Source organism: Sapajus apella, unplaced genomic scaffold, assembly GCF_009761245.1.
Source record: "Sapajus apella isolate SASKATOON/1434 unplaced genomic scaffold, GSC_monkey_1.0 scaffold14, whole genome shotgun sequence".
Taxonomy (NCBI): Eukaryota; Metazoa; Chordata; class Mammalia; order Primates; family Cebidae; genus Sapajus; species Sapajus apella.
The window spans coordinates 1,264,123-1,288,416 of NW_022436954.1; the positions used below are offsets into that span (position 1 = coordinate 1,264,123).

The 24,294-nt window shown below is 56.3% G+C and overlaps 1 protein-coding gene across 10 annotated transcripts in view; it reads right to left on the minus strand.

The window, feature by feature from the left end:
• Positions 1-24,294, minus strand: part of ANO1 (anoctamin 1) — a 205,658-nt gene that overhangs the window by 20,498 nt on the left and 160,866 nt on the right. For 4 of the 10 annotated variants that reach the window (XM_032282524.1, XM_032282526.1, XM_032282523.1 and 1 more), the window contains 10 exons: positions 18,595-18,677; positions 15,984-15,995; positions 15,306-15,377; positions 12,497-12,574; positions 11,156-11,230; positions 6,805-7,006; positions 6,435-6,546; positions 5,356-5,413; positions 2,657-2,757; positions 1,975-2,120 (listed from right to left, as the gene is read on the minus strand). In XM_032282524.1, the coding sequence (XP_032138415.1) occupies positions 1,975-2,120; positions 2,657-2,757; positions 5,356-5,413; positions 6,435-6,546; positions 6,805-7,006; positions 11,156-11,230; positions 12,497-12,574; positions 15,306-15,377; positions 15,984-15,995; positions 18,595-18,677 (939 nt within the window). The remainder of the gene's footprint in view (positions 1-1,974; positions 2,121-2,656; positions 2,758-5,355; positions 5,414-6,434; positions 6,547-6,804; positions 7,007-11,155; positions 11,231-12,496; positions 12,575-15,305; positions 15,378-15,983; positions 15,996-18,594; positions 18,678-24,294) is intronic. The other 6 variants (XM_032282528.1, XM_032282525.1, XM_032282531.1 and 3 more) reach the window with 3 other exon arrangements.

Genomic DNA, 24,294 nt, shown 5'->3' on the forward strand with positions numbered 1-24,294 from the left:
GAGAAGGGGCTGCCAGTCTCGTGGCTGTGCTGATTTCTTGGGATCTAGGGTTTCCTGCGGAAGGGGCAGCCTTGCAGGCAGAGGGGTCGCCTCCCAGACCCTGGCCCTCCTGGCCATGTGGCCAGCACTGAGTCAAACAGCTGGGAGCCGCCCGCCTGTCCAGCAGCCTGACCCTTGTTCAGCGTGGCCTTCATTCCAGGAGAAAACAAAGCGGAGCCACAGAACACCACACTTGAGTCCTCTCCTCCTCAGTCAACTGCAAGGTGCACCTTGCACAATTATCTGGGAGGCAGGAGCGACATGTGGACAATTTGGCCAACATGCGGGCATAGGGCAGCACCTGCAGTGCAATGAAACAGAAACGCTCCCTGCCCTCGAAGGTACCCTTACCCCCAGGCCTTTGTTAAAAATGCAGCCTGCTTGGCTGGGTAGGGTGGCTCACGCCTGTAATCCCAGCACTTTGAGAAGCTGAGGTGGGCGGATCATGAGGTCAGGAGTTCGAGACCAGCCTGACTAACGTGGTAAACCGTCGTCTCTACTAAAAATACAAAAATTAGCCGGGTGTAGGGGTGGGTACCTGTAATCCCAGCTACGCGGGAAGCTGAGGCAGGAGAATTGCTTGAACCTGGGAGGTGGAGGTTGCAGTGAGCTGAGATCGTACCATTGCACTCCAGGCTGGGTGACAGAGCGAGACTTTGTCTCAAAAAATAAAATAAAATAAAATAAAAATGCCACCTGCCAGGTCTCACCTCAAACAGACCAGGAAGAAGCCTGGGAGCCGGCATTGTAGAGAAGTTGACCTTGGTGGCCAGGGCACTGCATGCTGGGACCTCCCTCTGCAGGAATCTCCCAGACTGCCTTTGCCTATCCAGTCAGCAAACACACACTGAATGCCCACTGTATGTCTGGACCTGCTGTAGGCACAGGGCTAGTGCATGAGGAGCAAGAGAGGGCCAGGCTGGCGTCCTACCAGGGGAGCCAGGAGAGGGGTGACGGGGGAGGGCTGTTTTCTGGGGGGCAGGAACCCCAAGCAGGGGAGGGTAGGGGCTGTGGCTGTGTCGAGGAAGGCTTCCCCTTTCAAACACAGTGGTCAGGGAAGACTCCTCTGTTGGGGAACATTCTGAATCGAGGGTGGGAGGCAGGGAGAGAGTGAGCTGTGCAGGCATCTGGGGGAGGGCACATCTAGTGCCTGGGGTGACCCGAGCTCCATGGGGCTGGGGAGCAGCAAGGAGGCCAGCATGCCCAGAGCGAGTGCAGGAGGCAGGAGGGAGAGGTAAGCGCCAGGTCAGGGAGACTCCAGAGCTGTGCGGGCCACACCTGTCCTCTTCCCAGCTCTCCTTTGCCCACCCCCAAAAGGTATGTGCCATCCCTTGGCATCCTCCTGGCCAGTCACACAATTGAGGGGGCAAGGCCCGACCTCTGGGTCTCCTTTGAGCACCTGCTCTGTGCTGGGGGCAGCTGTAGCCATCCCACAGGTAAGCAAGTCCTGGCTCCGGCAACTCAGGAGCTCACCGTCGGGAAGCAGAGATGATTCACAGACCCAAAGTCCGTGCTTGAAGGCCCTGGGGCTGACAGGAGGGACCTCAGAATGGGGGGGGGGTCCCAAGTGAGGCAGGACCCTGCAGCTTAGCAGGGCTGTGCCCTCGGCTGGTGTGGGAGACTGAGGCAGAAGGAAGACCTGCACAGCGGAGGCTGGGTCGGGCTGTGCTGACAGGACCATGCCTGGGGATGGCGGCTGCTTGACCTGGGCCTCTGGAAGACAGGACTCCATCCAGAGCAGCCATGCCCGCTGACCCAAGGGGGTGGCACCTGGATGCCAGGGTCTGCATCTCCCTCCTCCCCGCCTGATGCTTCCGGAGGGACGCTGGGCACCGCGGGGTTGGGGGCATCACACCCTGCGGCCCTGCCCCACTCCAGTGGCATGCTGGCCTGTTTCTAGCTTGACGTCGCCCGCCTGCCCCAGCTGGCACTCACTCATTTCCATGTACTCTGGGGTGAGGCCGGCGAAGGGCTCCAGGTTGTAGTCCACCTCGTACCGCTGCCTCCTCTTCACGCTCTCCTCGTGGTGGGCGGGGCTCTGCCGCTTCAGCCTCAGGTAGCGGATGAACTTCTTCATCTTCCTGAGAGACGTGACATCATGCAGTTAGGTTTGCAGGAAGCTGAGTTTGGGGGCTCGGGTCTGGCATCTCCAGTGATTTTTTTTTTTTTGAGACAGCGTTTTGCTCTTTTGGCCCCGGCTGGAGTGCAGTGGCACAATCTCAGCTCACTGCAACCTCTGCCTCCAGGGTTCAAGCCATTCTCCTGCCTCAGCCTCCCTCGTAGCTGTGACTACAGGTGCATGCCGCCATGCCTAGCTAACTTTTTGTATTTTAAGTAGAGATGGGGTTTCACCATGTTGCCCAGGCTGGTCTCGGATTCCTGAGCTCAGGCAATCAGCCTGCCTCTGCATCCCAAAGTGCTGGGATTACACGCATCAGCCACCATGCCTGGCCTGGGGTGGCTTTTGCCCCATCTTCCCTCTGTGTCCTCCTCCTCGCCCTGCTTCTGGTGCCCCCATCTTGATTGAGGCCCTGCGTCCACCCAGACCACGGCAGAAGCCACCGGCACACCCTCCACCCCGCCCACTCTGCCAGTCTGACGGCCTCGGCACACTCACGGGATTCCGATCTCAAACAGGTTGTTCTGGATCAGCTGCTTCCCCAGCATGATGATGCTGAGCTGGATGCAGAGCTCCATCAGGCAGCCCCCTGGCGCGCACTGTGGACAGACAGCAGCGTCAGCCCCGCCGCAGGGACACCGGGAGAGGGGCCACTGCCCTGCAGGGAGGCCCACCCCCATGCCATGGGTTGACCTGTGTCCTCCAAAAAAAGACGCTCAGGTCCTAATCCCGCTACCTGGGAACGGGACCTTATTTGCAGAAAAAGTCTTTGCAGATGTAGCCAAGTCAAGGTGGGGTCATGCTGGGGCAGGGTGGGCGCCCACCTGAGGACTGGTATCCTCAGAAGAAGAGAAGGCGCGGGCACAGAGGAGGGGCTGCGTGAAGATGGCAGCAGAGGGTGGCGTGGCGAGCGAAGGAACGAGGAGGACTTCCGTGGCCCCCAGAAGCTGGGGGACGCGAAGCAGGTCCTCCCCTAGAGCCCGTGAAGGGAACTCAGGCCGGCTAACACCTCCATGTTGCGCTTCCGTCCTTCAGGACGGTGAGACTCAATCGCTGTTATTTGAAGCCACCCAGTCTGTGGGGTTGAGTTGCGGCAGCCCCAGGAAACGGACACACCCCACCTACAGGCTGCTGGGCTTGCGGCTGGGGCTGGGATCGGGGAGTCCATTGCCAGGGAGTAGGCAGGGGCGGGGGGGGGGCCGCACAGCGCCTCCTTTTTCCCAGGGCCGCTGCCCAGTCCCATGCACCAGTCACCATCCACCAGCTCTGCACCGCCACTGCACTGCAGGCAAGCCCACGGGAGGCAGCAGCCACCCCTCTGAGGCCCAATGCCCCTGACTCAGTGGGCCTGTGCCACCTTAGGCCGCCAGGGACCTGGCAAGCAGGTGACAGTCAGACACCTAAGTGGGCCGGAAGCTTAACTTGTCCGAGCAAAGGAAACACTGGGGCACAGTAAACCCGTTTTGTGTTTCAAATAAAACCTAATATACTCCAAACTTGTCTTGGAGGGCCATGCTTTCAAAAAAAGCAATTATACCATTTGCCTGATTTTATAATGTGAGAAGTAGAAAAGCTCCTTTTTAAAGTTTCCTTTCTTGTTAAAGAACAAGTGTGCTAGCAGCTCTCTGTGAAGCCCTATCCTCTGGAGCTGTTAGACACGCCGTGCTTACAGGCAGGAGTACATTCTATGTCCTTGTACTTTCACCAAGATATCTGTGCTGGACGTGCTCACAGGCATGTCCCAGCTCTCCATGGCTTTTACCCGTTCAGAAAAGTTTTAAGTTATTAGCCAATCGGGTTTTAGTTTAGATTGTGAGGTCTGGCTCCAGCCAAGGGAGATCAGACACAGCAGTAAGGGCGACCCCAAATGCGTGAGGGGTGAATTTGTGTGTTTCCCTTTGTTCTTTGTACTCTTGTGGCAAGATGGCTAGCGAGGTACCCTTCCTGCAGTCCAGGAAGTAAAAATTGCGTTGCTGAAAGATCCTTTGTCTCAGTGCCGATTTTTCTTTGTGGCACCGAGCATCTATTTCCAACACCTATTTCCAAAATATGACTTCTCTAACCTGGGACAATTGTGACAGGGGATCATCTACATCATATAAAAAGGAAAGAGCTTTTCACAAGTTTGGAGCAGACGGCTGTTACTATGGAGGAGGCCCACGTCTTGGGCTGCTCTGGGGCCTGCATTCAGGTAGTTGAACCTCTAGGGCTGCACTCCAGACAGTCAGATCGCCCTGTACCTGATATCCACCCCATCCTCGATACCACAGGGTCTTTATCAAGAAGACCCACTCTCTTATTTTCTGATACGCTGAATTACTCTGTGGGTTAGAAATGCTGAGACCGGAACCTCTGACAGGCCCTGAGGCCCTGGTTTAGTCTGATGGAGCCCCTGGTCATGGGACAGACAGTGGAGCAAGTCCATGGCCGAGACAGCAGCAAAACCAGGCTGGTGTAACCAGACCTTCTGTGGCCAGAATGGCTGGGCAGAAACCAAATGGCACCAGCATGGCGTTTGAAGGTAAAGAGATAAGCATTTCAATTTCGAGTTAAAAAATGTAGCTGCGTTCTGTTTTGTCCTCACTAATTCATCTTTTTCTTTCGAGCCAGACCCTTGCTCTGTTGCCCAGGATGGAGTGCAGGGTCAAATCTCGGCTCACTGCAACCTCCGCCTTTCAGGTTCAAGTGTGCCTCAGCCTCCCGAGTAGCTGGGATTACAGGCGTGCACCACCACGTCCAGCTAATTTTTTGTGTTTTTAGTAGACATGGGGTTTCACCATGTTGGCCAGGCTGCTCTCAAACTCCTGACCTCACATGATCCACTCACCTCAGCCTCTCAAAGTGCCGGGATTACAGGCATAAGCCACTGCACTGGCCCTCATTAATGCATCTTAACCAGAGAGAAATATTCAGTCTCACAGAAAAAGAAATGAATACCAGATGTCATTGTTTTTCTTTCCTTAACTCCACAGCAGCTTTATCCTTCTAGGTGATTCTGTGCGAACACACCGAATAAGATCAAAGCCCCCTTTCCCCGCCCCAGACATGTCAGGAGAATGGAAAAGGTTCCATCAGGACGGAAAGAAACTGCTCTTTGCTGAACAAATATGCTGCGGCTGCTTCCCCCAAGTGCACGGTGCAGACAAATGGTGAGCACAACAGAAGGCGCTGCCGGAAATGAGTAAAATCTCGGTTACCTCTTCCATTCGGAAGTAATGGAAAATGTACACGTAGTCTCCCGGGCGTCCAACAAACCTGAAATGATGGAGAAGGTCGTTAGAGACATGAGCCCTTGGCTTGGTTGGGGGAGAGACCCCCAAGTGGGGACTGTGTGGCATGTGAGTCCTGCAGGCAGGGACCTCAAGGGCATCCACAGGCTGCTCTCCCTGCTGATCGCATCTGCTAAAAGGTGACCACAGTGGCATGGCACTGGTCAATCACATGATACGGAGGAGGCAGCCTTTCAGGGGGGCTCTGAGATCAGCCCAGCCAGCCCCTTGCAGAAATAGTGGTGGTGGGGACCTTGTCGTGGGTGAGCCGCAGGCCCCGCCACAGCCTGGTATGGCTCCTGAGGGTCCAGGTGTGGAAGGTTCACTCCTCCAGGAGCTGTGAACAGGGCTCAGGTGGCCAGCAGCGCACTTCCACGCCTCCTCTCCCCTGTCCCCACTCTGGACTCCTCCCTACCTGTCGTGGGGGTGCCTGGAGCTGGCTTCTGGGGTTCTCTGCCTGGACTCCCTGCTGCTGGGGCTTCCCACTGTCTGGAGTCCCTGGGGTCCCCTCTGCCCAGGGTCCTCACTGCCCAGGGCCCTTACTGCCCAGGTTCTCCTCTGCCCAGGGCTCTCACCACCCAGGGCCCTCACTGCCCGGGGTCCTCACTCCTGGGTCCTCACTGCCCAGGGCCCTCACTGCCTGGGGCCCTCACTGCCCAGGGCCCTCACTCCCTGGTCCTCACCGCCCGGGGCCCTCACTCCCAGGTCCTCACTGCCTGGGGCCCTCACTGCCCAGGGCCCTCACTCCCGGGTCCTCACTGCCCGGGCTCCCTGCCACCTGGGCTCCCTGCCACCTGGGCTCCCTGCCACCTGGGCTCCCTGCTGCCCAGGGTCCTGCTGCTCTGGAGCCTCAGCAGGGCCCAGGCCTTCTTCCTGACCCTCATAGGCTGTGGGTGCCATGGTGTCTGCCCTTCCCTGGGCTCCAGGTGCCCCCCACCCGTAGGGAGGGAGAGTCCTCCCCTGGACCTGGGAGAAGCGAGGTAGGGAAAGGCTGATGATGTCCCTACCGGCCTTTGAAGAAAGCCACGTAGAAGATGGGGGTGTAAGAGTTCACAAACTTCAGCAGGAAGGCCTTGAAGATCAGCCTCTCCTCAAAGCTCTTCTCCGTCTTTGGAACCTCTAGAGGGAGGGGTAGGATGACGCTGAGGCAGCAGCTGGGATGGCCCCAACAGCCTGGTTCAGCCTCCGCCGGCCACTGGCGCCATCGCTTAGTGGGCTCTCACAGGTGCGCCAGGGCCTGTGCTCAGGATCTCCGTTCAGAGACAGGGAGCCAGGGCCCAGAGAAGGTACATGACAAGCTGAAGTTTGCACAGCAAGAGGGAGGTGGCTCGGGCCGCCTGAGTCGAGGGCGAGAGCGCCCAGGGTGTGGGCACTCACCGATCTTGGTGAGCCACCGGGCTATGCAGCCGTACACCTCGTCCAGAAGGATGATGACCACTAGGTTGATGATGACCGCGGTGGCCGTGACTGTGACCCGGATGTTGGACCGCACGGAGGGGGAGGAGTTCATGGCCAAGGCGGCAGCCATGGAGATTCTGTAGATGATGACGCCAAGGACGATGGCAAACGTTACCGCAATCTGTAGTGGGGGAAGGGGTGCTCTTGGTTGGGGACCCACCCAGGACCCTCCTGGACCTGCCCCACCTACTCCCTCAGCCCAGCTGTCCCCCACCCCTCCTGCTCTTCTGCGTCAAAGCAAGGACTGACATTTCCTGGGCACCTGCCAAATGCCAGGGGCTTTCTGTGCACTAACCCACCAGAGATAGATGGACGAGGGGCTGGTTTCTGTTTTGTGGAAAAGGACACTGAGGTTCAGAGAGATTACGCAGACAGGCCGGGCCACCCAGCTCAGGAGCTGGGATTTACCAGGCGGGTCTGCCCAAGCCTGCAGTTCACAAGATCTTTGTGCTCCCATCTTCCCTGAGCCCAAGTGCCCTGTCCAAGCAGAGCCCAGGACACGGTATGGCCACAATGCCAGTGACTGGTCCCAGAGCAGGCTGACTGTGGGGTGGGGGCTTCTCCCAGAGCAGATGGACTGCAGGTGGGGGCTTCTCCCCCAACCCATGGTGAGCTCAGGGACATCCTCAGATGCTGCGCAGGGCTGAAGCATGCCACCCTCACAGCCACCTCCCAGGGGCCCTCCCCTGGTAAAGGAGGTGGGTGCGGCCTGGGATGGGGCAGGGCTTCGGGGCTGGCTGGAGGTGCGTCAGGTCCCTTCTTGCAGTCTGCTCGGAAGCCAGCAGCACCCTTCCGGCTCTCTCACCAGAGAGAGCCCTCCTCTTGCCAAACCTACCGTGGGACCAGAATGTCACATAAAACATGGGCTGGCGGTTGCCTGAGAAACTGGTGGGAGCTGGCTACAATGACAAGCTTGTTCCACACACCGCTGTCTGTCTGGGCTCCCTCGCCCTGCCCTGCCCTGCCCAGGGGTGTGGAGGCCCCATCCTGAGCTCAGCGAGGGCTGGGCAGGAGGGGCACACCCAGAGCCAGGCTCCTCACCCAGGCGTCAATCCGCCCGCAGGACACAGGCTCTGTCTTGTCACCCTGTGTCCCCATGTCCCTGGAAATTGCACATTTGCTCCCATGCAAGGGTGCAGAAGGCAGGTCTCCTCCTTGCTCGCACGGTCACGGGTGGCTCCCAGACAGGCCCAGGAGGCCCGGGCTGACCTGTGTGTCCCTCAGTTGCAGCTTGGGATGGGCCTCTTCGCCCCAGAGGGAGTCTGCAGCTTTCGGAAATCTGGAAAAGCTCTTATTTCACGTTCTGGGCAGTTACCACCGGCTTCTGCAGGCGTATGCCAGTGACTACATGGTGACCACGCCCTGCCCAGGAAGATGTCTGCAGCCACGCCACGCCCTGCTGCAAGGCGTGGGGACCACTCCCTGGCCAGCTCTGGGGAACTAGGGCTTTCCTCGGAAAACCCCTCAGTCCTGCCAAGAGGCCTCCAGGATGTCTGTCCCTGTGCCAGCGTGTGGAGGTGCAGGTGGAGCACTGGGCCTGTGGGTGACTCAGCAAGGGAGGCCCTCCACCCCAGTGGGCACGTCCCCTGCCCTGCCATGGGGCAGTCGGGTCCACGACAGGCACACCCTGCAGCGGGCTCCCTTCCAGTCTCCCTAGCCCATCTCCCCTCTGGAATGAACCTGCGTCTCCAGGACCAGGAGCATGCGGGGCACATCCTAGGTGCTCAACTAATATTTGTTCACGGAATCAGACACCCAAGTTGAGGACAAAGCTGTGTCCTCTTCAACCCCACGAAGCCCTTGTGACCGGGGCTTACCAGGATGTCAAGGGCCGGGAAAAGAGCCGGCTAGTTCCCTATTCAATATTCTCTGTCTTTCCTCCACCATCCTGCCTTGCTGAGACGGCAGTGTGCTCATTCCTCAGCTTCCCTGCAGAGCAGGTGGCCAGGTGAAACAGTTCTGACCAATGAGATGCAAGCAGCGGTGTGGCGAGTCTCCTGCGAAAGCTCCTTCAGACAGGGGCTGCCTCCCCAGCCCATCTCTTCCCCTGCCCTTCCCCTTCTTCTGGCCTGGGGGGTGGGAGTGATGTTGGAGGTGCAGCAGCCATGTTGTGACGGGGAGTGGACCCACTCCTAGGACAGGCGAGCAGAAGGTCAGAGAGGCCTGTGACTCTGATGGCATCGTGGAGCCACCAGACCAGCCCTAGATGGACGCCTCCTTCCCAGCCCCTCACTGGCCCTTCAGCGACTGTGCTGCTGCTTCTGCAGCAGGAGGGGCTGAACCTCAGGCTAGCCTCTGCTGGGTGAGCGATGGGAAGGCTCCGGGTTATCCCCCAGTCCCCTAGCCTGGCGTCTGGCCAGAGGGGACACATCCCCTCAAAAAGAGGCCAGATGCCCTCCCACCGAGTCGCCAGAGAGTACAACAGCCCCCGGCCCCCACTGAGGGGCTCCCCTTCTCCAGGTAAGGGGGGAAGAGCAAGCCCCAGCACTGAGGCCACCCTTCTCTGGACTTCTTATGTCGGTCGGGGTCCCTGTTACTGTGCCTGACGGCACAAGGGGACACTGGGTCCTCCCGTTGCTTCCATGATTCGGTTGGGGCCCTCGGCCCCTCACTCAACCTAGAGAACAAGGCAGCCCCCGCCTCTGTCTCTTCAAGCTCCTACAGAATGGCACGGATCTTGGAGCAGACAGTCCAGCTGACGCGTGGCTTCTGCAGGCATATGTCAGTGACGACATGGTGACCACAGCAACCGCCTCTGGCTGGCGCCGGAGGAGAGGCTGCAGCCTTCAGCCTCAGTTTCTGTATCAGTGGGAGGGGGACAGTACCAGGACTGGGTGGCAGCAAGGACTGATGAGACGCTGTGGTGAGGCCCTCAGTGCACAGCTGCCAACCTGGGCCCCTGAGTACCAGGCCTCGGGGCCAGGCGGCCGCAGGAGGCTCTGACTTCAAGCTGCGGGGCTGGACGAGGCCAGGGTCGTTTCTGACAGGACCACAGCTGGCTCCGAGCACTTGGCGGGTGATGGCAGCACAGCTAGCAGGCGGCCGAGGCGGAATCCATTTGGGGTTGAAGTCCCCGGGATTGAAATCCCCTAAAAGCCACAAGTGGTTTGCCCACGAGCCATGCCACAGGCTTGCAGCCCCCTGAGTGGCACTATCATGCCCTATCTGCATGTTACTTATTTAGTGATTTTCTTTTTTTAAATTTGAAAAATTTATTTTTACTTAATTTAATGCTGATGCCCGTATCAGGACTCAAGATATGTTGTGGTCACAAAATACCCAGGTTTTCTTTCTTTTCTTTTTGAGACAGGGTCCTGCTCTGTCACCCAGGCTGGAGTGCAGTGGCTTGGCCACAGCTCACTGCAGCCTCGACTTCTCCGCCTCCAGCGATCCTCCCACTACAGCCTCCCAAATAGCTGGGACCACAGGTGTGCACCACCATGCCAGCTAATTTGTGTATTTTGGTTTTGCCATGTTGCTCGGGCTGGTCTCAAACTCCTGAGCTCAGCAATCCTCCTGCCTTGGCCTCCCAAAGTGCTGGAATTATAGGTGTGAGCCACCATGCCCAGCCAATTTAATGGTTTTCTTAAGTCTTTAATTTCATCTTAAATGACATTTTTGAATCCCAGGCTTGAATTACCAGATACTTAAATAATGGTGTCTCTCAAAATGAAAGCTGTGTATCAGGGACCACCTGGAATCATCTCATGCTCTCCCTGCGCGTGTGGAGCCCCCACACTTTGGTCACTTTGAAACCCTGGTCTCTTCCCATTTTAGGGGTAATGGTGGGTCTCCCCCACCCACCCACTGCCCTGAGGAGATGGGGCCAATGCACCCTGGAACCAATGGCACCACCGCGCACGAGGCTGAACAGGGCTTGGGGGACACCAATCACTTCGTTTTTTCCTTTTCTTTTCTTTCTTTCTTTCTTTTTTTTCAACAGAGTCTCTGTCTATCGCCCAGGCTGGAGTGCAGTGGTGTGATCTCGGCTCACCGCAACCTCCACCTCCTGGGTTCACGTGATTCTCCTGCCTCAGCCTCCAGAGTAGCTGGGATTACAGGTGTCCACCACCACGCCCGGCTCATTTTTGTGCGTTTAATAGAGACCCGGTTTCACCATGTTGGCCAGGTTGGTCTCCTCAAGTGATCCACCTGCCTCAGCCTCCCAAAGTGCTGGGATTACAGGCATGAGCCCCTACACCCGGCCGACACCAATCATTTCCTTGCTGTTTCCCCTGCCTTCCTCCGGCCTTAACCTTCTGGAACTTACCATGAAGATAATGGAGACCATGTTGGTGAGGTAGGCTGGGAACCGGTCTCTCCAGGTCAGCTTCACTTTGTCAGTCTACAACAAAAAACGATGCTGGTCACTGGCTGGAACCACCACGGCGAGACGCGTCTGTGTGTCAGCGTGGGTGCGTGTGCGTGCATGGGCCCAGGGACGGCTTGTACAACAGAAATACTCAGAAAAACCTTCAAAAATGCTCGCTGGTGACTGGCCAGTGCAAATGCCTAGGGTTCCAAGAAGCACTGGGGGCTTTATCACCTCTGTCACAGGAGTAAGAGCCGTTCACACTGGGGTTCCCCGGTGTACGGGACATTGTAAATGCCAGCTGCCTTTCTAAAGACGGTTAGACCCACAACTGGGAGAAACGTGGACTTGAAGTCCATTTCTTTTTCTTTCTTTCTTTCTTTTTTTTTTTTTTTGAGACAGAGTCTTGCTAGACAGAGTCTTGCCCAGGATGGAGTGCAATGGTGTGATCTCGGCTCACTGCAACCTCCACCTCCTGGGATCAAGCGATTCTCCTGCCTCAGCCTGCCAAGCAGCTGGGACTACAGGCACCTGCTACTACGCCTGGCTAACTTTTGTATTTTTAGTAGAGATGGGGTTTCACCATGTTGGCCAGGCTGGTCTCGAACTCCTGACCTCGTGATCCGCCTGCCTCGACCTCCCAAAGTGCTGGGATTACAGGAGTGAGACACCACGCCTGGCCTTGGAGTCCATTTCTTCAGCTCAAAGTCTCACTTCTAGGTCTAGAAGATCAAAGATGTCTTCCCAGTGCCACGCAGACCATAATAGTTATTTTCCGTTTGTGGAGCAAGTTGAAACAAGCAGCTAGCATGACAAGTTAAAATGTTGTCTGCGGTGACACACGGCCTGAAGGCTCTCAGAATCCAAGGCTGGCTTGGTCTGGAGAAGCCCCAATCACTAACCCGGGATGTTTCAAAGGGGTTGGAGTTTTTGACGGGAAAATGCACGTATCAGGTCACAGAATGCGGACAGGGCATGACACAGGAGGCCACTCATTCCAGGGGTGGGTGGCATGCGTGTTAACGAGAAGACCAAGGAACACTTGCAGGCAGTTGTGACAAGCATGTATCACGAGCTCCAAATCAAGCCAGAGCCCCCCGCCCCGCCCCCACCCCGCGCACCCACCATAGCCATGCAGTGCCATCGTTATACGCCGGGCTCACTGGGTGCCGAAGGAAGGCAGAGAGACACGATGTGAATGTTAAAAAAAAATACAACAGTTTGTTGAGGAAAAACACGATCGCCTTTGATTGTCTGCAAACAGTCAAGACTCGCATTGCCCGCAAAATAGAAAAGTACCAATTTCACCCCCGCCATGGCTGTCTTAACCCTCTGCTTCCATTTGTTTGCTGAGTCCTCTGGGATATGCCGGCGCTTCTGAGGGCGGGTGGGGGGAAAGACAGCACGGTGCGGTGAAGCGGGAGGCAGTGCCGCAGACCGCGGGGCCCAGGGAACCGTCCCCATCTTGGCAGCAGGCTGGCCTCTCCTGGTGCCAGCGGTAAGCTCGCTGCCAAGGCTGAATCGGGTTCTGGGCGTTTTAAACAAATGAGAGATGGCAGAGACCCAGGCTGGGAAGGAACATCTGTAACAAAGGTGGAGGAGACAGGAGAGACCCTCCCCTGGACCGCATGATGCCCCGTCTCACTGACGGCGGCGGGATTCCAGCGGGAGGTAGCGGGCAAAGGCGCCGGTCACCACCAGCATCTTATGACAGCAGGAAGGAAGCCACGCCCAGAAGCCCAAACTCATGTGCCAATTAGGTAGTGGGTCTCTTTTTAATAAACAAATTCAGTGCCACAGCTGGGGGGAAATCAAAACCACAGAGCAGCCACTGGGAGCCAAATGAAACGGAGGAGGAATAAAGGAAACGGCCCATCAGAAGCAGACAGGGCCTGGGGGTGCCTCTACGCTCTGCAGAAATCAACCCCCATGACTCTGTCACTTTCACGTCATCAGAAAGCCTGGGCTGAAACCAAGCCACGGGCCACCGAGGCAGAGGGACCCTGTATCCCAGAGGTGGCTTCCTTCCAGCACCCGCTGCTCAGATTTGATGTTGTGGCTTGGTTAAGTCCCTTGCCTTAAATGGACATGGTGTGTGCCACAAAGCCCCTTTCTCCCCCTTAGGAAGGAATGAAATACCCACCCATGCTCACTCTAAGAGGTTCAACCACACAGCCACAGGGTGGGCCGTCTTGGGGGCCAGACACTGACTCCTGACACATTTCCAGCCAGGCTTGGGGGCTGGGACGCCACCCTGAAAACGTGCCAGACGTTTGCAGGGCCTTAGAGATGGGCCTTTTGCTTCTTCAGGAGGGAATGAGGGGCAGAGGGCCTGAAGGGCTGGGGCAGAGGGCACTGTGCACCCAGGCATGACTCTCTGATGTGTTAGATTGGACAGACAGTCTCTTTATCTTAGGGCGAGAACTCCTGCTTTTGTGGTTGCATTCTGCACACCTTTGAGTCCCGCTCAGATCCTCGGGGGTCTTTAGAAAGACATACTTCCTTCCTGCCTGGAGAAGGACCGAGCTGAACCCCAGATTCTCATTGCATTTGAAGAGCTGGGCCCTGGGGGGAGGCTTTCCAGAGCACCCACTGTGCCCTCCAGATGGGATTTTGGCAAGTGTAACCCCCGGCCACTTTGAACCTGTGAGCACTGTCCCCTGACACATTGACAAGGAAAAGACAAACCCAGGGGTTTGTCCTGATCGGTCCCTGAGGCTGAAAGTGCAGATGGGACACAGAGTCGGGACCTGCGAGAACTCCTTCGACTGTCCTCACCCACCGAGGGCCAATGCGGGCATCTCCAGGCTCCGCTGGAGGCTGACAAGGCCAGCAGCTCCATGTCTGCTTGTCCCACGTCATGTGAAAAACACCATTAAAAACCCTTGCCGGGCATGGTGGCTCACGTGTGTAATCCCAGAACTTTGGGAAGCCGAGGCGGGCAGATCTCTTGAGGCCAAGAGTTTGAGACCAGCCTGAGCAATATCGTGAAACCCGGTCTCTACTGAAATATGAACAATTAGCTGGGCGTGGCGGCGTGCACCTGTAATCCCAGCTACCTTCGAGGCTGAGGCACGAGACTTGCTCGAACCCGGGAGGCGGAGGTTGCAGTGAGCCGAGATTGCACCACCGCACTCCAGCCTGAGTGACAGAGAGAGACCCTGTCTCAAAAAACCAACAAACCAACCAACCCAGCAAGCGCCTCTGGAGGTCTGCAAGAGTTCTGGCAGCACATATGACTTAATTTGGTTTTTGTTTTTTTGAGATGGAGTCTCATCCTGGCCCTGTCGCCCAGGCTGGAGTGCAATGGTGTGATCTCAGCTCACTGCAACCTCTGCCTCCCTGGTTCAAGTGATTCTCCTGCCTCAGCCTCCCGAGTTGCTGGGATTATAGGTGCGTGCCACCACACCTGGCTAATTTTTTGTATCTTTAGTAGAGACGGGATTTCACCATGTTGGCCAGGCTGGTCTTGATCTGACGTCCTGATCTGCCTGTCTCGGCCTCCCAAAGTACTGGGATCACAGGCGTGAGCAACTGCGCCCCGCCACATGACTTAATTTAAATGAGAGGTTTGGGAAGAAAGAAAAACGCTTATTATAAACAGACAGTGGCCTCAAGAACATCACAAAACACGTCTCTCCCTCATTCTCACAGTCTGAGTGAAACAAGGAACTGGCCCTTTGCTCAGGTGCTGCTTTGGCAAAGGCTTCCGTTTCGATAGAACAGGCAGAATGTACTGTGAAAAAGCTTTGAGGGTTCAAAGCCACATGGTTCTTGTGGTTGAAATGCTTGCTGAAATTTGAGATCACCCTCAGGACACATCAAGACGAGAGATCTAGAGCAGGTTTGATAAACTATAGCCCTTTGGCCAAATCTGGCCCCCTGTCTGTTTTTGCTAATAAAGTTTTATTGGAACACAATTCATGGAACACAGGCCCATGTATTTACTACTGTCTATGCTCCTTTTGCTGCTACCATGGCAGAGTTGAGTAGCTGCAACCCAGGCTTACAGAGCCTACAATGTTTGTTATCTGGGCTGATCCCAGGTCTACACTGTTGATGAACCCAGTTTATTGCTGGGGAAGTTAACCCGCAGTGGCCACCATACCTCTTTGTTTTTGGACTCTTTCTTCAGGGACTTCTCCAAGACTCTGGCTTCGTATTCAGCTCTGGGATGATCCTGTGAATGAAACCAAGTCGAGACAGAGGCCTTGTTAGTTGTGAGTCTGGACTCCTCAGCGTCAGCATACTTGGCAAATCAGCCCCTGGATTAGCCTCAGGCACCCTTTGGGTCCAGTTCATAGTTGGCTGCTGAGAACATTTCCAGTGTAACCCGCCTCTCCCCGTTTGTGGTCTGGATGGTGACCCAGGGTGATCCCACTCGTTGGGAACCCCAGCCCATTGGGAGGGCCACAGAACCTGGCCTCTGTGTCCTCTTAGAGGTGGAGAAGCCTGTGCCAGGCTGCAGCGAACACCCAGCCATGAACTGGCCCTGAGAACATTCTATGGAGGAGCTGTGGGGGTCAGAAGAGATGCAGTAAGTGTCGGCAAGCACGGGCAGCCCAGAGGTGCCAGGCCTTGGGGAGCTGAGAGCAGGTCAGCGAAGGGCGCTGGAAGGGAAGAACGAGTTAGGAGAGACCGAGGTGGGAAGAAAGCAGAGAGCCCGCCCGAGTGGAGGAACTGCGGGAACTGCACAGTAGAAAGAGATTAGGTGCCAGAGAAGGCCCCGCTCCCAGGGAGACAGGCCGTGGGAAGACAGAAGAGGGAGCGACAAAAAATTCCAAACCTTGACAGCCTCCTTCAGGGAACCAGAAAAGTAAAAACAAAAACACAAAGATGTCATTACTTAGGTTGTTATTTTAGAGACAGGGCCTGTCCACTAAAGACAGTTTTCTTAAGAACTAGGATGGAGGTAAACAGGGGCAGGTGAGCCAGGATGGGCGGGGGACCCTGGGTTCCATGAAAGTTCACCGCTGCTTGAGGGTCACTGTGGGCTGTGGCCTTTGCAGCTCCCATGGTTTTGGACATTCCCCGAATTTCCAAATTTAAGTGCTGGACTGAAACGTCTTAGACTCAGCTGAGGCACACAGGGGCCACATGATGGGACACGAGTGTCCTTCTGCTTCAGTGCCAGAGTCTGGGGTTCAGGTTGCGTGGAGGGGCGGCCTGAGATTATTACTCACAAAGGAGGCCCTGCCCAGCTGTTGGGGGGTGTGAGTGGCTCACTTTGGGAAATTCATTCAGGCCCCTTGTCACCGTGTCCCCAGTGACTTCGGTCGTCACCTCCATAATCAAGCTCCCAAGCCATCGGTGTCAGGAGATCAGGGAATGGAACCCCAAGGGGTTGAACAAAGGAGACTGGGGCCCCCCTAACTTTCCCCCAGCCACAGGGACATCACAGAAAGGACATTTGAAATCGACTTCTGAATAAGACCACAACTGCTTTTTTTTTTTTTTCTATTTGAATCTTTCTAACTGAAACAGCAAGGAAAGAGGCCACCCTGAGAGCCCCGTCATGGACAAGGCTGTGGACTGGGTCCCGGCCCCGCCCTGCAGGGCTGTGTGCCGTGGGCAGGTTGTGTTGGTCTCTGGTCATTTGTGGACAGGATCATGAGACCGGCTGAGGAGGAGCGGGGAGGCTGTTGTGTGGGCGGGTGAAGGTGTGGCCCAGCGGCCACTAGCGGGGCAGCCATTTACGGGGCACTGACTCTGTGCTGGGCCGGGAACTAAGTGCTTGATATATATTGACCCATTGAGACCCCACAAATGCTATCAAGTGAGGACGCTTTGGTACAGAGATGTTAAGCGATTTTCCTGGGGTCACACAGCAAGGCGGGTATCAAATCTGGCCGGAACTCAGGCAGCCTGGCCCCAGAGCCCCGTCTTGTGCCCTCTGAGCTGCTGTGCCTCGCCCAGAAAACTCTAATCCCCTTCCTTGTTGACAATATTGTTAGCCCAGAGCTGCCACATTTTTCTGAAGAGTGACCCTTGGATTCAGTCTGAGAGGGAGCAGATTGTGTGAGAAAATACCATAGAAAAGTTAAAATTTTTTTAAAGAAAAAAAAATCCTTTAAAAGAAAAATATCGGCCGGGCGTGGTGGCTCAAGCCTGTAATCCCAGCACTTTGGGAGGCCGAGGCGGGTGGATCACGAGGTCAAGAGATCGAGACCATCCTGGTCAACATGGTGAAACCCCGTCTCTACTAAAAATACAAAAAATTAGCTGGGCATGGTGGCGCGTGCCTGTAATCCCTGCTACTCAGGAGGCTGAGGCAGGAGAATTGCCTGAACCCGGGAGGCGGAGGTTGCGGTGAGCCGAGATCGCGCCATTGCACTCCAGCCTGGGTAACAAGAGCGAAACTCCGTCTCAAAAAAAAAAAGAAAAATATCTTTTAAAGGAAATGTCCACATTGCAATAAAAATGCATGGAAGTTCCTCTTTTTAAAAGGAAGAGCCTGTGTAGTGTAACCCGGGCGACACGGCCAGACCCTAACTATTACCAAAAATCAAACAATTAGCCAGGCGTGCTTGTGCGTGCCTGTGGCCCCAGCTACCCAGGAGGCTGAAGTGGGAGGATGGCTTGAGCCTGGGAGGTTGAGGCCGCAGTGAGCTGTGGTCATGCCATTGCACTCCAGCTTAGGTGACAGACGGAGACCCTGTCTCCAAAAACAGGGGGAGCATGTCTTATAAAATTAAATAGCAGCCTGCGTGGTTGCACCTTATGGCATGTGCATGGGGTGGCCTCTTGTGGTCCAAGGCTGATTGTGGGGACTGTCACTCCTTTTCACTCCCACCGACCCTGAAGGGAATTGCTGCCGGACTTGGGATCCCTGGGAGTGCAGGTCACCTGGCAGCCCAGGGGCCACGTAATACTGAATGTCTCTCTCTCTGGAGCAGGCAGATGCCCGGCGCTGCCTTTCCGTCTATGTTGGTAAAGGACCGGTCCCCACTCGTCAGCCACGCCCAGCTGCCGGCACAGAGCTGGCTCTGGGGAAGGTCGAGGAGGCAAGGGCTCACGGCCACTTTTGGAGGTCCCCGGGCAGCGTCCATTCCCTCTCCACCCCCACGGGTGGTGCCGACAGCCCGGGCAGCCCCCAGACACGATACAGTCAGTGTGGTGGGCCCTGGCATGAACCACCGCCGGTGGCTGGTGTGCCATGTGAGCATGGGGATGGAAACGCTTCAGCAGACAGGGAGCGGTCACTCCAGCCACGGAGGGCATTTGGAATGCCAGGGCAATACGCGGCGAGGCAGACGGTGGGGTGGGGTGGTGGGCGGCCTTGCGTTTGCTTGGACCAGGGGCTCTTTTTGACCCCGGGCTTCCATGTGAGTCCTAAGGAGGTCCTGGGCAAGGGAAAGGGGGAAGGGTGTGATGTGCAAGGCGCCAAAGCCACTGACCTCTTCCTCCTCGAAGCCCGTGAGGTCCCAGCGGTAGTTCAGCCTCATCTGCTTCCGCTTCCAGTGCTCCATGAAGGTGGCAGCTGTGGGGGAAATCCAGAGTCCCGATGACATAAAGGCATTCTCTTCTTTTCTTTTCTTTTTTTCTGAGACGGAGTCGTGCTCTTGTTGCCCAGGCTGGAGTGCAGTGGTGCAATCTCGGCTCACTGCAACCTCCGCCTCCCAGGTTCAAGCAATTCTCCTGCCTCAGCCTCCCGAGAAGCTGGGACTACAGGCATGCACCACCATGCCCGGCTAATTTTTGTATTTTTAGTAGAGACGGGGGCTTCACCGTGTTGGTCAGGCTGGTCTCGATCTCCCGACCTCAGGTGATCTGCCCGCCTCGGCCTCCCAAAGTACTGGGATTTCAGGCGTGAACCACCATGCCCGGCCGGAATTCTTTTCTCAGTGCTTGGTGAGCAAGGGTGATATACTGGGGTAAGAACTTCATGTGAATTCATGAGTTCAGCCCTCCCACCAATCCTGTGGGCCAGAAACCATCATTCTCTCTTTTTACAGATGAGGAAACTGAGGCACAGGACACTCAAGTCCCGGCTGAGGTTACCCAGCCAGTCAGTGAGGGGTGGGCAGCCTGGCCCAGAGCCTGTGCCTCCACTCTCCTGCACCATTGCTCTCGGTGACCCTGGCTCGGAGGTCAGGAGGAATGAGGGGTGAGCCAAGGCCACTGACTCACTCGGGCTTCAAACCACCCCAGGGGTCTGCCTGCTGAACTGCGCTGGCAGCTGCTGCATTCAGCTTCATATTCCCAACAGACAAAGCATGGTTCAAATGCCGCCTCCTCCAGGAAGCCACCGATCATTCCCCTCAGTGTGAGAAAAACCCAGTGCCTCTTGGGACCTTCCTCAGCCTGTGTCTGTCTCGCTCACGGTGTCATGCTGCCTTGCATCGGGATCCCTGTCTCGTGACTTGTGTGTGGGGCAGGAATGGGGCCTCGTTCCCCGGATCCTCAGCTCCCAGAGGTGCCTGGCACAGACAGCTGCTTGAGTGTGCATTGAGTGAGTGACTTTTGCAAGTGCACAGCGTGCAAAAGAAGAGGCCCTGACTGGAGTGTTTATCGTGAATGCTTCTCCTTGCAAAAGAAAATCAGCAGAAGCTGAGAGGCAGAGTGACAGGATGGCCACAGAGTTCCCTGGAGCTCACAATTCTTGAGCTGTTCCACGCCAGACACTGTTGGGAGCTGGTCAATCTACAGACCACCCCCAGGACAAGGCTCTTGTATCTGCCTGAAGATGCTCAGTACAAATTTCAGGGCAAGAACACCAGAATTCAATACAGGTATTGATCGACTTACAACCTATGCAACTTACGACCATTCGACTTTACGACCACAATCGCTAGCCACGACTGCTCCGCGTCTGGCAGCGCAAACGTTGCCCAGCTGGGCGTACGACAGTGCGGACCAGCTTCCGGCAGCACTACCATCTCCGCATGCATATAGCCTACTCAATGTACGACCAAATCGTGTTACGACCGGCCTGTAGGAACCTATCGTGGTCATAAGTCGAGCACTAGCTGTACCAGCCACAGAGCTCTGTAAACTTGGGCAAGTTACTTAGTCTTTCTTGCCTCTGTTTCCTCATCCATAAAATAGTACCTTCTAATAATCAGACTTGGAGTGTCAGTGAGGGAGCACCAATGTTATTTACTCCTCACAGTGATCATGGGAGGTAGGTGCTAGTCCCCTCACCCCCATTTTACAGAGGGGGAAACTGAGGCTCGGAGGGATGAAATGGCTTATCTAAGAAGCAGCAGCACTGATGTGCAAACAAAATGGGCTGTAGGACTGTGGGCATGCAAGGTGAATTCACAAATGTGGTCCTTGATGGAAAGCAATGTGTGGCCGGAAAGAACGCAAGTCTCGGGCGTGAACCTGGTTCACAGGCCGTTAGTCTACGTGTAACGAAGCTCTTCCCATTAAGGTGAGGTGGGAATGGGGCTTCCGAGCGTGCACAGGTTTGTCTAGGATGCATCCACCGAAAGGATTAGCCATTGTGTCAGCCGGCCCAGCCTGGAAATAGGAGCGCCGACAACCCTGCCGCATAGGTCTTTCACTCTGGGGTGATTTAACCCTGGGACTTGCCCGCACAGGCAATGGAAGAGCTGAGAAGCCACGCGGGGATGCTGGGACCACCCAGAGATGACCCACGGCAGAAGCTGGCATCCGTTTCAGGGTGGTAGGACAGTAGGAGGTGCCCAGTGTCAATACTGGAACCAGAAATTGGAGCTGCTCAGAAGCAGCTGGGATCACGGAGGAAGAGGGGCTTCCCAGGGGAGGCAGAGCCCGGAGAAGACGCAGTCATTGCTGGGGATGTCCCAGCAAGTGGAGGGAGATGGGGAGAAATATTTCGGCTGCTCCCTTCCTCCCGCCTTCTGAGCTCCCAAAAGGGCTTCCCACTGGCTGAAACTACTGGGAAGAGGGAGAGCCAGGGAGCCTGGGGATGCCACGATGCAGACCTGCGCAGGCGAGGGAAGGGCTACCGCTTAAACACCTGCTGGAAACCCGGCCACTCGGCAGACACGCACTGAGCGCGGAGGCTGCGGCAGGTGAGGTGGGCCGCTGGGGGCTCAGGAGGAGGCCCCCAGCCCCCAGGGCCCCTGACCATTAGGAGGCGGACACTGAGGGCGGCCTGTCTGCGGTGGGCACCCTCCCCAGGAGGCAATGCAGGGAGATCTCCGCCTCTTTGAAGATGTCCTTTGTCCGCTGCCGCTGCTCTGGAGCGGTGCGGGAGGCCAGCTGTCCCCCGGTCTCTGCCTGGTCTGCAAGGCCCCCGGCGGCGCCTTCCCCAAGCTTTGGAAGCTGCCTCTCTCTGTCCTCCTCTGCCCACCCAGGGCAACATGCTCTGTTCCGACTCTTTTTTGGGCTGAGCACTGCCTGGGAGGGCTGGCTGAATGCACAGCTGCAGAGTCGGCCGGTTTACCTGCTGTGATGGTTAGTATTGAGTGTGAACTTGATTGAAGGATGCCAAGTATTGTGTGGGTGTGTCTGTGAGGGTGTTGCTAGAGGAGATTAATATTTGAGTCAGCAGAGGGGGACAGGCAGACCCACTCCTGACCCGGGTGGGCACCATCTCCTCTGCTGCCAGCGCAGCTGGAAAAAGCAGGTGGGAGGAGGTGGGAGAGCACCCTCGCCGAGTCTTCCCGCCTCACCTTTCTCCCATGCTGGATGCTTCCTGCCCTTGGACATCTGACTCCAAGTTCTCCAGCTTTTGGACACCTGGACTCCCACCGGTGTTCTGCCAGGGGCTCTCAGGCCTCCGGCCACAGACTGAAGGCTGCACTGTCAGCTGCCCGACTTTTGAGATTTGGACACTCAGATTGATCCACCACTGGCTTCCTGGCTCCTTGACTTGCAGACCGTCTGTCTGGGGCTTGACCTTGTGATGGTGTGAGTCGATCCTCCTGAATAAACCCCCTTCATACGTACAATATAGCCTATTCGTTCTGTCCCTCTGGAGAACCCTGCCTCAAGTGCACCTTCCCTGTCCCAGCCTCCGCGGCTCCTCCCCTTTCCCAGGCTTGGCTTCCAACACGATGCTCACCCCCTGACGCCCCGGCTTTGCCCGCTCTGCACTCCCAGCCTGCAGCATAACAAGGTCACCAGTTAACAAGGACGTATCTGCGTGCTGGCCTTTTACAGACATCAGTCAACCTCATCTCCACAACGACCGCAGGCAGGAGGGATGATTCCCATTCATAGATTTACAAAGCTGAGGCCATTCACAACCCCGACATTCAGAGGCCGGAGTGCTGTGCCCAGGGTCAGCTGCAGGGGAACAGCAGCCGCTGGATGTGAACCTCATTCTATCTGACTCCAGTGTTCATGGAACCATGATGCTGGACCGACTCTCTGAGCAGATATTTTGTTTTCCTTAAGGAAATAAGAGCTGTAGTTGTGAAAAGTCTGATTATTAGAGTGTACCATCTTATGGATGAAGAAATGGGGGCACAGAGAGGTTAAGTAACTTGCCTAAAGTCACAGAACTTGGTGGCTGGCATTCTTTTCATACAATCAGAACCTGTTGCCGGAGATGGAGTCTTGCTCTGTTGCCCAGGCTGGAGTGCAGTGGTGAGATCTCAGCTCACTGCAGAGGCCTCTTGAGTTCAAGTAATTTTCCAGCCTCCCAAGTAGCTAGGACTATAGGTGTGTGCCACCAAGCCTGGCTAATTTTGCATTTTTAGTAGAGATGGGGTTTCACCACATTGGACAGGCTGGTCTTGAACTCCTGAGCTGAAGTGATCTGCTCGCCTCAGCCTCCCAAAGTGCTGGATTATAGTCGTGAGTGACCACACCCGGCCTTGAACCCTGGTATTCTTGCTCTAAAATTTGTACCGTGTCTTCAGACAGAAGCAAGGAGCATGTCCTGGAGGTGTCTGTAGATTGACCAGGACTCAGGCTGGAGCCTAGAACAGAACCTGTGGCTGGGGTTGGGGTGGGGGTACAGGTGACACAAACACGAGCCTTGTTTGGCTCAGTTATGTTTAAAAAATAAAGACATTTGACGTAAAAATTATGCCTTTCCTGCTTCTCCTTTAAAAGGCAGAAGCATTGCCAGCCGAAGGCTGGAGCTGAGCAACGATCACCCCTTGGTCAAAACGTGGGCATGCCTTTTCCACGTGGCCACAGACCCCACCATGCCCTATTGTCTGGCTTCTGTGGGCACTGGGCGTGGAGGTGGAGCTGTGGAGTCAGGCTTGGCCAGCAGGAAGGGAGATGTGAAGGCTCATGCTGTGCCTGGTGGGCAGCCCTCAAAGCTGGCATCACGAGTGGCATGAAGAACCAACTTCCAGCGGGTTGAACGAAGGCAGGAAGAACCCTGAGCATCGTCCTCCTGAAGAGTGCTCCTGTGGCCCCCCTCCTCACCCACACATGGTTCCCATTCCTGCCCTCTGAGGCTCCCGACCCTGGCCCTCCTTGCCAATGTACCAACCACATCACACAAATGCTGCATAATACCCAGCTGCCACCAGGTGCTGGCACGGGGCTTTCCCACATCTGATCCCCTCGGATCCTGCCCTGGCCCCCTCAATGTGGGGACGACGGGCTCCATTTTACAGACACGGAGCTGAGGTTCTGAGATGTCAGGGGACTCATCAAGGAAGGGCAGAAACCTAGACCCAGGCCTTCCGATGCCCACATCAGCCAGCAGCAGGGACGGGGCTTCCCATCCACATGCACGTACAACGAAGCGACAGCGAGAAACGGCCTTGAGCGTAGCAGCCTCACAAGGTGGCCAAAGGGACGAGCCCATCCTCCCGAAATGCGGAGCCCAGGAGTCAGCACAGCACACAGCACAGAGGGTGGCAGCAAGCAAGAAGCCAGGCTGGGCGGGAGCGGGTGGTTGGGCTACCGTCCCTTCCCATATTGATTTTCACAGCACAGAGTCACACAAACTTATCAGAAAGGCGTCCGGAGGCAGCAGGTGAGCGAAAGACTCTGGGTCTGCAGAGGATCTCATCAGGGCTGAGCGTGGGCAGTTGACCACACCGCTGCCAACCTCAGTCTCCACATCTGAGAAATGGGCTTGTTACCAGCGCCTGCCTGAGAGGGTCTGTCATTGGGTGTCCCTGATTTCATCTGCAAGCAGTGCTCAGGGCAGGGCCCGCATCTCTGTAAGGGCTTGACAGAGGCCGCTCTTACAG